This window comes from Balaenoptera borealis (genome assembly GCF_965194805.1).
Source record: "Balaenoptera borealis genome assembly, chromosome: 4".
In the NCBI taxonomy this organism is placed as follows: domain Eukaryota; kingdom Metazoa; phylum Chordata; class Mammalia; order Artiodactyla; family Balaenopteridae; genus Balaenoptera; species Balaenoptera borealis.
In genome coordinates, this window is record NC_138861.1 from 149,050,644 (window position 1) to 149,063,131 (window position 12,488).

The window sequence follows — 12,488 nt, forward strand, 5'->3', positions numbered from 1 at the left end:
AGTACTTGGAACAAAATATCTGTAACAACATACTATAGTTAAAGGGTTACTTTCCCTAATATATAAAGAACTCTATAATAAAGTCAAGGAAATGAAGGTTAACAGCTCAACAGAAGATGGACATGGTCAACTAATCTTTGACCAAGGCACCAAGAAAACTCAATGGGGAAAGGATAGTCTCTTCAATAAATGTTGTTGGAAGAGCCAGATATACAGACCCAAAAGAATGAAACTGAGCCCCTATCTTACACCACGCACAAGAATCAACTCAAATGGATCAAAGGCTTAAATGTAAGACCCGAGACCATAAGACTCCTAGAAGAAAACATAGGGGAAGAGCTGCTTGGCCTTGGTCTTGGCGATTATTTATTTACTTTTGATTTGATACCAAAAGCACAAGCAACAAAAGCAAAAATACACAAGTGGGACTACACAAATGAAAAAGTTTCCGCATAGCAAAGGAAACAATCAACAAAATAAAAAGGCAACCTATGGAATGGGAGAAAATATTTGTAAATCATATATCCAATAACGGGTTAATGTCCGAAATATATAAGGTACTCACACAACTCAATAGCAAAATAAAGTAACCTGATTTTAAAAATGGGCAAAGAAAAAAAAAAAAATGGGCAAAGGACATGAACAAACATTTTTCCAAAGAAGACATACAAACGGACAACAGGTATACGAAAAGATGCTTCACATCACTAATCATCAGGGAAATGCAAATCAAAGTGACAATGAGATATCATCTCATACCTGTTAGGATGGCTAGCATAAAAAGTCAAAAGATAGCAAATGTTGGCAAAGATATGGAGAAAAGGGACCCTGTGCACTGTCGGCGGGAATGTAAATTGGGGCAGCCACTATGGAAACCAGTATGGAGGTTCCTCAAAACATAAAAAATGGAACTTCCGTATGACCCAGTAATCCCACTTCTGGAGGTACATCTGAAGGAAATGAAATCACTATGTTGAAGAGACATCTGCATTCCTATGTTCACTGCAGCATTATTCATGGTAGCCAAGATACGGAAACAACCTAAGTGTCCATCGATAGATGAATGGATCAAGAAAATGTGGTATACGTACATAATGGAATATTATTCCGCCTTAAAAAAGAAGGAAATCCTGCCATTTGTGGCAACATATATGAACCCGGAGGACATTATGCTGAGTGAAATAAGCCAGACGCAAAAAGACAAATACTGTCTCATCTCACTTCTGTGGGACTCTAAAAACGCTGAACTCATAGTAACAAAGAGTAGAATGGTAGTTACCAGGGGCTTGGGGGTGAGGGGAATGGGGAGATGTTGGTCAAAAGGTAAAAACTTTTAGTTAGACGATGAATAAGCTTTAGGGACCTAACGTACAGCATGGTGACTAGAGTTAACGATAATGTTTTGTACACTTTAAATTTGCTAAGACAGTAGATAGTGTTCTCACCACATGCACAAAAAAGTAACTATGAGTTAATTAGCTTGATTGTGGCGATCGTTCCACGATGTATATGTATATCAAAATATCATATTATACACCTTAAATATATACAAATTTTACTTGTCTATGATACCCCAATAAAACTGGAAAAAAAAAAGAAAATGACAAAAGACATGAACAGACAGTTCACAGAAAAAGACACAGAAGTGGTTCTTATATGAAAACATCCTCAAATTGACATTTCATAGATGCAATGCAAACCAGAGCTATACTGAGATACTATTTCTCACCTCTGAGACTGGCAAAAATTCCTGAATTCAGTACAGTAACCTCTGTGGGTGGGTCAGGGGGATCGGGCCCCTTCCCCTGGTGCTGGGGCCTTGAAGTTCCTGCCCAGGGAAGGTGATGTGGCATCTCTAATAAGACCTCAAAACCCCCAACAAAAACAGCCACAAGAACAAGACAGAACCTCCACATCTGCTACTCTGACGGAGCAGTCCCTCCTCTAGCAGCGGACCTCGAAAAGCCACCTCCACAAAGAGGAAAAACTTGCACAACATTTTTCATTGCCGGTAAAGCAGGCTGGGACATTTTATGTAAGAAAAGGGGAAACAAGAAGTGTGTATATTTGCTTGGAAGGAAAGACAGAAATTCATGAAAATAAGGACCTGGGGTGGAGGTGGAAATGGGCTGTAAGTTACAGACTTACAAGAAGTGAGACTTCTCTGAGGCTATGTGTCATATTGTTTTGACTTTGTATTTTTAAGAAGTGAGCTAAAAAGGAAGGAAAACCAACCCTAACACGAAGAGCAGATACAGACGCGTCCGCCGGGAGAAGTAATTTGCGTGAACCTGGGGCACATCTGCCGACTGGCGGCCCTCAGTGGCACAAGTCTAAGGAGAGGGGGCCACGGCTGGGCCTCTGGGCCCTGCAGCCTCCTGCCTCATCCGGGCCACCGCCAGGCCCGCTGGAAGGGACACGGGCAGGAAGGCCCCGGCCAGGACGTCCGTCCTAGGAGGAGGAAAAGCAGGACTGACGTCCAGAGCATCCAGAGTGGAAACGTGGGTGTCCACAGACCCTCTCGCATCTTATGCAATCATGCTGGCCTTCCGGAAGTTTCTGCCAGACCTCAGGTCCTCCCTCACACGTGGATGTGCGGACCAACTGACCGTGCTAGTGGGGGCGGGGGGCGGTCTGGATCAGAAGTGCTGGCCAGACAGTCCACGCAGGCCAGCTGACCCCAGATGCTTCCAGAAGCCCCGCCTGGTGAGGTGGGGCCGGAGGAAGCACCTCCACTCCGTGGGTTTTAGGAGGAGATGCCTGGGGGCGGCAACCACAGGCACAGCCAGGCCCGCCGCCAGCCCAGGCCCCAGCCGCCCCGGCCTGCCCGTCACCTCCTCCTTCTTCTGGTCGGCCTTCTGCTTCTTCTCCTGCACCACCTGCTGCCGCGCCAGGACGGCCTCCTCGTGGCTGAGCTTCCCCTGCAGCCTCCGGCACTCGCCTGTGGCCAGCTGCTCCTCCCGGTCCTTTGCCTGCATCTTCCTCTGCCACCTGAGGAACTCGGAGAGGTCCCCGGCCCCGTCCACGAGCTTATCCACCCTGGGGAGAGAAGGCAAGAGGCGGGGCTGGGGGTCTCCTGTGGTGGGGCTGCATGGGCCACCAGGAGGCCACAGTTCCCCTGGGGGCAGTGGCCTTCACAGGCGTGGGCCGCCCTCTACCAGCACCAGTCACCCGCTCCACGCCCTGTCCACCCATCCCGGTCCTGTGCGTCCACCCTCCAGCCACATCTCCACCCCCATCCACTCGTTTGTGGCCCACCCGTCTGTCCATCCGCCACCCCTGCCCACCTGTGTGTCTGTCCATCCTCTCATCCATCTGGTCAGCCACCCAAGCTCCCACCCACAGCCCAACTCTTGGGGTAAGTGCAGGGGTCTGCAGCCCTGGTGGTGGGGGAGGGAGCACCAGAAAGGGCTCCCAGGAGGAGGTGACCCCTCAGGGAGCTTCGGGGTGGGCCAGGCTTCTGCTCAGCCTCCTCCTACCCAGTCCATCTCCCTCACTGAGTGCAGATTATCTCCCTAGGGTGCAGCTGTGACCCTGACACTGGCCTGCTTGGGTCCCACCCCCCGCCCCAAACCCGCCTCTGCAGGACTACAGCGGCCAGGCGCCGCCCCCTCTTGAGCTCCCGGAGGGGAGGGGAGGCCAAGGAGCTGCCACCCACCTCTGCAGCTCTCTCTCCACCTGCCGCTGGTATAAGGCCCCTTCTCGCAGGATGGCAGCAGTGTTCAGCTTGACCGGGGAGGCGTCGTTGGGCTGCAGGAGAGAGTAGGGCCGGCTGTGATGGGGGAGGGGAGCCGCGGAGCAGCAAGTGCCCCTCTGCCCTCCTGCCCTCCACACCTGCCCCCTCCCCGGCGCTTCCTTCTGCCTCAAGGGCGGGGCTGTCCTCTGGGGAACAGGCCCGGAGGTGGGTCCCCAGGGGGAGGGACCTGGAGCCATTGCCCCGAGCCCACCCTGACGACGGTCAGGAGCACCGCTCACCCTGTAGAAGGTCAGTTTCGGAGCCTTGACGATTCGAGGTGGAAATCGGAGCCGCAGCTTCTTCTTGGAGTCCTATGGGGGTCAGGGCCTGGCACCTGTGCCCACAAGGTGCCCCCAAACACACCCCGGCTGAGCGGGGGGCCCTGCACCCCTGGGAGGCCTGGCCCACTTCCCTCTGTCCTAACTCCAGCTGCCCATCCACGCGTTCCAGCCCAGCCCACCCCCTGCACTGGGTCCCCCGCAGCACCTCTGCCCTCCAAGGCCGTCCAGCCACCCAGGCAGGGGCAGGGAAGGTGCAGAGCCTGCCGGGCCGGGGACCGCAGCTCCTAGTCGGGGGGCTGGAGCCTCTGGGCTCGGGGGCCTTCTCCTCCACTGCCCCCGGGGCCGGCCCCCAGGACCTTTCCTGGGCTGCTCCCTGCCCACCCGCCGCTGCTCTGCACACACCCTCAGGGTGGGCACCACACCCACGGTGGGCGAGCAGCGGGTAGAGCTCCCCACCGCAGGACCTCAGCCCTCACACCGCGGGGCCTGCTGCTACTCTGTGGGGTGCCCACTCTCCTGGGCTGCCCCAACTGCTTGGGGGGCTCACCTCGGCCGCCCAGGCGGGTCCAGGGCGGGGGGGCCGGGCCAGCTCCTCCTGAGCGAGCGCCACTCAGCATCCACCCAGAATGGGCCCTCCCTGTCCTGCTCCCTGACTTTCTTTATTGACAAACACACCCTGGGGTTTTCCTTACAGAAATACCAAGCGCTCAGTATGGAAAATCTGGAGACACCCAGGGAAGGAGCTGATGCACCTGCCCACTCGGGCCGCGCTCAGCCTGGCGGTGCGGGGCCCCGCCCCTCCGTGGCCCTCCAAGTGTGGCCGCTGCCGTGGCACAGGGAGGGACGTGTCTACGACGTGAGGGGAGGCCGCCGGGAAGACCGGCCAGGCTGTGGGTGTGCTGGCGTTACCTCCACTGGGGGCTCCCCGCGGGACCTGGGCCCCGCGCACCGCATCTCCTCAACGCTGGCCCGTAGCAGCAGCTCCTGCGCGCAGAGACAGCCGCTCCAGCCCGCCGGCCACCACGGGTGTCCCGGGCTGCAAAGGCACGGGCCAGCTCCCCGCTCCTCCCTGCCCTCCGCAGCTGCCTTTCGCCCCTGACGCCCACACCGGGGTCTCTGTGTACAGGGGGCCCACCTCGGCCTTCCGGCGATTATATCTCTTGGTCATCTCCAGGAGCCGCTGCTCCTTGGGCGGCCGGTAGGTGCTCCTGGGGACCTGGTGACGTGGTGGAAGGAAGGGCCCGTGGTGAGCCGCGGCACTTTGGAGGGGTGAGTAGAAGTGCCCGCTAGATGTGGGTGAAGGAAAGTGCCAGGGCCAGGAGGGTGGACGGTGGTGCCCCCGCCAGGAGGAGCAGGGCTGGAAGGGAAGCCGCTGAGCTCTGACTGGGACCAGCTGGGTGCTGGTGGTCACCCGCGGAGGAGAGGGGGGGACGTCACGCCAGCAGCAAGAAGGAAGGTGGCCAGGCACAGGGCCCAGGCCCAGCAGACGCTGGAGGGACAGGCAGAGGACAACTGGCCTGCAGGGGGTGGAGGAGGAGCGGCTGGGGGGACACGTAGGGCTGAGAGTGTCACGGACCCCAGAAAAGTGAGCTGCCCGTGAAGGGGAGGGGCTGCAGCAGTAACACTGAGACAGCAGGGGGGCTCCTGGAGGGGAGCAGTGTCCACAGCGTGGGTGGGGCAGAGCCGCCTGGAAACCCCTGAACTCCAGACTCCTAACTCCGTGTCCCCTCTGCTGCACGTCTAATGTTCGTAGGAAACTCACCATGTCCAAACCTGAAACCCTCTCTGCCCCAAAACCCTCCCCTCCCCCAGCCTTGCTGACCCTGACTGCTGTCCATCCCTGGCCCACATCGAGGCCTTGGGGTCCTCCTCGGTGCCCTCCTCAACCCCTCTCGGTCTCTCACAGCCACGCTCACCTCAAAAACTGCCCACCTGCTTCAAGGCCACCCCTCACCTCCCTCCTCTGCCACCACAGCCAGAGGGACCCTGTGAGCCCATATCCTGTGTCTCTGCCCCCTGAACACCTCCCCTCCCATCCCCTCCTTCCCTTCCTGGCTGCCCCCTGACCCTTGGGGGAGGGATGGCGCTGCCCCAGGGCCTTTGCACAGGCTTTGCTCTGTCTGATATGCTCTTCCCCCAGACAAACCCATGGCTCATTTGCTCACTTCTCATTCTTTACCCCACGGTGCTTCTCGGGAGGGCTTTCCTGGCCGTGCCATCCAGAACTCCATGCAGCCCCTCCAACACTCTTTATCCCCTTTCCCTGAAGTATATTTTCTCCTCAGCATTTTTCACCAACTGGCACTCCTTACATTTTACTCATCCTGTTTTTTCACTGGAACACATGCTCCATGAAGGCGTAGTGCCTGGCACATACTGGGCATGCCATACACGTTTGTTGAATGAGTGAACTGGAAAGAGCCCTCAACCCAGGAGGCGAAGAGGGTCCTGGGCATGGAGCAGGGCAGGGAGTGTGGAGGGAACAAGCTTATGGTTCCAGCACAGACATCTGTGGACCCCAGGGAAGGAGACGGTCCACCAATATCTCACAGCTCATGCAGCTAAGGAGCAGGGCAGGGGATGGGAAGGGGCCAGGCAGAGAGGGAGAGAGATGCAGGTGGTAGAGTGACATGAGATAAACACGCTTAGACCAGAGGAGCTGGGGTCAGAAACGCTGAGGCTCCTACAGATTGGGTAACTGTGGGGTTGCTCAGCAACAAGGCCCATCCGTCATCCTTCTGTCCATCTGCCCATCCGTCCATCCATGTGATCATCCATTCACTCACCTACCCACCGTCCATCCATCATTCACCCACCTACCCACCCAACCACCCACCCATCCACCGTCCACCCATAAACCCATCTACACATCCATCTCTTCATCCATCCATCATCCACTCATCCATCCATTTGTCCACCCATCCACTCATGCATTCTCCCACCTACCCACCCATCCACACATCCATCCATCCGACAGATATTTTCCAAGGGTCTGCTCTGAGCCAGAACTGTGCTAGGCATTGGGGATATGGGAAAAATAAGATGGATGAGGTCTGATAAAAGAGACAGATAATAATAAATGACCCACAAATTACTAAACAACTCTAAAATCTAATTGATGCCATGAAGAAAAGGATCTGGGTCAATGAGAAGGAAATTAAGAGAGACCTGATAGGCGAGGGGTTCATGGAAGGCCTCTCTGGGCAGAGAATGTAACGAGACCTGGCAGGTGGTGGGAGTGGTCTGGGACCTCGGGACCTCCCGGCACTACCCCCTTACCCTCCATATAGTGCTTAGTTCTTCTGGGGAACCAGATTGGTTCTGGGAAGCTGAGTCCATCCCAGATGCTCAGCGTAGAGCCCATGACCGGTCAGAACGTTACACTCCCAGTCATGGTGATCAGTTCAAGGGTAGACATGCAACCTAAGTTGGTCTCATCATACTTTCACAGAATTCTGGGCCCTACATGTCCTCTCATGCCCTGGATGATGCAGTGTGGGTGTGAGGCCTGGATGTTTTGCTACAATGAGGGAAGTTAGCCCAAAGATAAAGTTGACCCTTGGAGGGGACTAGGACAAGAGAGTCACAGAGAAGCAGCTCTAGAACCCTGATCAAACTATGCCTGAAGCCTATCCTACTTCAGCCATGAGAGCCAGCTGGCTCTCTATTGTCTAAGCCAGACTGAGCTGCTTTTTTCTGTTACTTGTAATACAAAGCATCCTGACCGACAGAAGTCAGCAAGGCAGGGGAGGGAGAGGTAGAGGAAGAGGCCCTAGGCAGATGGGATAGACAGGCAGAGGCCCTGAGGCGCGGACAAGCCTGCAAGATAGGGTCACCCCCGCAGCCCGAGAAGTGGAGACCGCGACCTACACATGCACAAACACAGCGGGGAGGGAGCGGTACACTGCCACAGGGTTAAAAGTGGGCTCCGAGTGCCAAGTGCAGACAGGCCTGCGCCCCGCAGCCAACAGCTCCACTCCACGCCTACTGACCAGACCTCAGGAGGTGGAGCGCGGGAACCCACTCCACTGGGCAGGCTCTGGGTCAGCTGGGTTTCCCTCTCTGTGGGGTGAGATGGGGCTGGGGAGGGTGATCAAAGGCTCCTGCTCTGGTCCAGGCACCTCAGCCCTGGAACAGCCCAGCCCCACTGGCCCACACGATCCACTCTCCCTGCCTGGACACCCTAAGCCCACTGCGATCAGCCACACTTACTGGTCTGGTCTTGGCCACCACGGGGACTGGCTCAGGCACTGGGATGGCGCGGGGCCTGGGGGCAGTCAGGTTGAACTCCTTGGGCTCTGTGACCTTGGCCTTGGTCTTTGGAAGAGGGGGCTGATTGGTCAACGCCCCCTGCAGCTGGTTGATCAGCTCCTGGACCTCCGGCTGCCACCTTGAAGGCAAAGGTGGGAGCAGCCACTTAGGGTGACCTCCTAAGCACGCCAACAAGGGGACAGCCCCTCGGGACCTGAAGGACCCCCAGGAGCTTGGGTCTGCCTGGGGGGGTGGGTAGCGGTGGGACCAACAGCTGCTCTTCACTTGCGGGTGCCGGCTCCCAGCGCTCCCCTAGCACGGAGGAGACTGAGGCCCAGCGGCATCCTCGTCCTTGGTGGGGGGGCCGGGAGGATGGGGACAGGGCAGGTCCCCGCTGCAGGAATCCGGGGGCTCTGAGGACCAGAGGCGGCTGGGAAGTGGAGCTAATCTGGTCCCCAGCAGGTGGCACAGGGGGAGGAAGCCAGGGGGAGGAAGCCAGGAGCAGGGAGCAGGCTGGTGATTCAAAAGGAAGGTCCCTGGAGCTGTGCCAGCGGCAGGGGGCGCGGGGCTTCGGGAGGGGGACGGGGCAGGGGAGAGTCTCAGAGTCTCGAGGTGGGGGGACCCCGGAGCAGGGGTTTGGGAAGGGCCCTACTGGGCTGCCCCAAAGTCTGGGCTCCCTCCGTGCCTCCATCCCCTGGGTGGGCACAGCCCACCATTGCCCACCTGGGTGGTGTCCCCTCCTGCAGGGCTCCCCTGGGGAGACAGCTTGGTTTGAACTGCTCCCGCCCCAGCCTGAGGACCAAGGTCACCAGGGGGAGGAAGGGCATGTCTGAGGGCCAACAGGGAGTGGGGTCTCAGGAGGGGCAGTGGGGGAAGGGACAGGTCCTTGATAGGGCTGGTCACAGAGCGGGCGGGGAAGGCTGCAATGGGATGGTGGACAGGGACGCAGGGCCCCGCAGGCCCAGGTGACTGGTGGCCGCCCTGCGGACAGGCAGCGAGTCCAGCCTGGCGGGGACAAGGACGTCCCCCTGGTGAAGGAGTAGCTTTGGGGGACACCCCGCTGCCCAGGGCCAGGGCCTCCTCTCCCGCACGAGGGGCTTCCACCTTCCCGGGGCCCCCGGCCTCCCACACGTAGCTGGCACCTCAGGGGTCTGCTTGTGCCAGAGCCCTCTGTCTACCTGTCCCCAGCAAGATAAGGTGGCTCCCCCAGCCCCGTCAGAAGGGAAACAACTGGAGGGGGCAGCTGCACCCTGGCCCTAGCAGGCCTCTCCCCAGAGACCACTGAGCTGGCCCTCTGCCTGGGGGTCCTGGCCTGTACCAGCAAAACCAGCATGGGCCGGAGCCTGTCAAGGGAGAGGCAGGGCAAGGCAGAGGGCAGCTCTGGGGTGCCAGGCCCAGGAGTGGCACTCTGGGGGCAGCTGGGGAAGAGATGTGGGCCTGAGCCCACCGGGGGCTGTTGCTGCCTCAGCTCCCCGCCCCACGTCCGCCCCTGCGTTCCTGGACCAGGGCCGAACCAGCAGGGTCCCTGCAGGGTCCCTGCAGCAAGGTGGCACCGGCACAGCGCCCTGCTCAGCCAGTGGGCTCCAGAGCAGAAGGGGCCAGCTCCCCGCTCCCCGATCCAGCTGGTCCTAAAGCCACTCTGGGCGTCAGGCCCTGCTGGCCATTGGCTGGCTGCCCGCGTGGGCGCCCCACCCCCCCTGCACCGGGTCGCGGCCCTGCGCTGCCCACCTCATCAGGGGGTCGATCCAGTGCTCCTTCACGTGGGTGGTCTCGTAGATGAGGCTCCACTCATCCTTGATCCATGAGCCCAGGTTCAAGGGGTTGAAGAGGAACCCAAGGAACTGAGGGAAGAGGGAGCCGTGGGCCCCAGGTGCCTCCATAGGGAGAGTCAGGGCCGAGGGGACAGGTGTGGCCATCGCCCCACGAGGGGACCTCGGCCCACAGCAGGCAGGGGGCCCCACCCCGCTCGCCCCCTCCTGCTGGGCTGGGGGAGCTGCCCCTCACTCGCTGGGGCTCCGCCTGAGCCAGTGGGTCCCTGCCTGCCGTGGGCCCCTGGGCTCCAACCCCTCGCACCCTCTGTGGACCTGGGCCGACTCCCGGCGGGCTGGAGAAGCCTGTCCGCCCCTCTCTGGTTGAGCGGCTGCTGGGGCAGTAAAGGCCGCACGTGGGGCCCGGTGGGCTGAGCAGGCGCCCCTGCAGCCGTGGTGAACTCGAGCGGCTGAGCCAGGGGGTAGCGGTGGGCTAGGGCAGGGTCTCTGGTCCCCACGGCTGCCTCCCCAGGGGGGCCGCTGCCCCACAGCCACGTGCTCACCTCCCACCTCCCCTCAGGCCTCCCCGCCCTTCTTCACGGGGCAGCAGCCAGGTGTCCTTCTAGAGCCTTCCACAGCTTCCCACTTGGCAGCCTGGCCCCTGCTCACCCCATCCCACCCCAGGGGCCTCTCCTCAGCTTCCCCGCCCTACCCCGCTCAGTCCCCCCGCCTCTCTCCCACCCACTCTTTCAGCCCTGCTCCCACTTCCTGTCAGAAGGAGGCAGTCAGCCCCCTGTAGCTGGGCCCTGGGGTCTCTGCACTCCCCGCTCCCAGCCCCCCTGTAGTTGGGCCCTGGGGTCTCTGCACTCCCCGCTCCCAGCCCCCCTGTAGTTGGGCCCTGGGGTCTCTGCACTCCCCGCTCCCAGCCCCCCTGTAGTTGGGCCCTGGGGTCTCTGCACTCCCCATCCCAGCCAACCCCTCCATCCCCAAGCCCCCTCCTCCCACGCAGTGCAGCTGGTCTGTTGACCCCCACTTGGGGACATACTGCCCCCCGCCCTGGGGCTAGGGCCCTCCTAAAGGGGGCCTCCTTCTCTCCGGGGGTGCGGTGGAGGCAGCGCCCCCAGGGAACGGGCTGGAACGGGGGTGGGCTGCCAGGTGGGTTCCCTGGCCGTCCAGAGGATTCCAGCATGTGAGCGTGAGCGTCCTTGGAGGGAGCAGGACGGCCAGCGCCCCTCCAGGTGCCGTCCCAGGGCCAGTCTCCCTCGAATGCCCACATCCAGCACTGTCTCCCAAGGAGACCACGGCCAAGGCTGCCCAAGCACCAGCTCATCTGACCACAGTGGTGGCAGCACCCGGGTGTGGTCTGGGGGGTCCCCTGGGCAGCCGTCCTGTCCCCAACAGCTTGCTCCCTGCCTTCGAACCCGAGGCGGGCGGACCCTAATGGGACTGGCTTTGTGGGGATTGGGGCGTGAGGTGTGGGCCGAGGGAGGAGGGCCCTGATGGGTGCCGCACCCCCTCCTGCAGCTCCCAGCTCCTTTGGGAGCGTGAACGGGCCGTTTCCATGAATCTTCTCCCAGAAACTCTCCAGGGAGATAAATGCCCAGGAACCTGCACTGGAGGCGCTGCGCTGGCCGAGAGCCGCTCTCCATGGGCTCTGCAGGCCCTGCAGGCCAAGGCGGGGTGGGGCTGGTCCACCACTGCAAATTGACACGTGGGCCCCTTGCTCAACAATTACTAAGAATTTCAAGACTCTGACAGCACAGCGTGAACCAAGCGCAGGCGCTCCAGCCAGCCGGGAAGCTGGCCCTGGGCAGTCTCCAAAGATCTCTCAGAAAATGCTGTCATAAAAATAAAGCCCTTGGGACTTCCCTGGTGGTGCAGTGGTTAAGAATCCGCCTGCCAATGCAGGGAACACGGGTTCGAGCCCTGGTCCGGGAAGATTCCACATTCCACGGAGCAGCTAAGCCTGTGCACCACAACTACTGAGACTGCGCTCTAGAGCCCACGTGCCACAACTACTGAGCCCAAGTGCCACAACTACTGAAGCCCGCACGCCTAGAGCCCGTGCTCCGCAACAAGAGAAGCCACCGCAATGAGAAGCCCGCGCACCGCAACGAAGAGTAGCCCCTGCTCGCCGCAACCAGAGAAAGCCCGCGTGCAGCAAAGAAGACCCAAGGCAGCCAAAAATAAATAAATAAATTTATAAAAAAAAAAAATGAAGCCCTTGCTTAAGATAACTATGCAAATATTTACCCACTGTGAATTGCTTATGTTTATACGTAAATAGGAAAACAGTCATTAAAAATAACATGCTGGGCTTCCCTGGTGGCGCAGTGGTTGGGAATCTGCCTGCCAATGCAGGGGACACGGGTTCGAGCCCTGGTCTGGGAGGATCCCACATGCCGCGGAGCAGCTAGGCCCGTGAGCCACAATTGCTGAGCCTGTGCGTCTGGAGCTTGTGCTCCGCAACAA

General features: G+C 59.5%; 1 protein-coding gene across 2 annotated transcripts in view; it reads right to left on the reverse strand.

Annotated features, from left to right (window-relative positions):
* Nucleotides 1-12,488, reverse strand: part of CFAP99 (cilia and flagella associated protein 99) — a 43,378-nt gene that overhangs the window by 12,544 nt on the left and 18,346 nt on the right. For both annotated transcript variants that reach the window (XM_082390935.1, XM_082390936.1), the window contains 7 exons: nt 9,997-10,109; nt 8,230-8,407; nt 5,153-5,233; nt 4,927-5,001; nt 3,976-4,047; nt 3,659-3,750; nt 2,835-3,039 (listed from right to left, as the gene is read on the reverse strand). In XM_082390935.1, the coding sequence (XP_082247061.1) occupies nt 2,835-3,039; nt 3,659-3,750; nt 3,976-4,047; nt 4,927-5,001; nt 5,153-5,233; nt 8,230-8,407; nt 9,997-10,109 (816 nt within the window). The remainder of the gene's footprint in view (nt 1-2,834; nt 3,040-3,658; nt 3,751-3,975; nt 4,048-4,926; nt 5,002-5,152; nt 5,234-8,229; nt 8,408-9,996; nt 10,110-12,488) is intronic.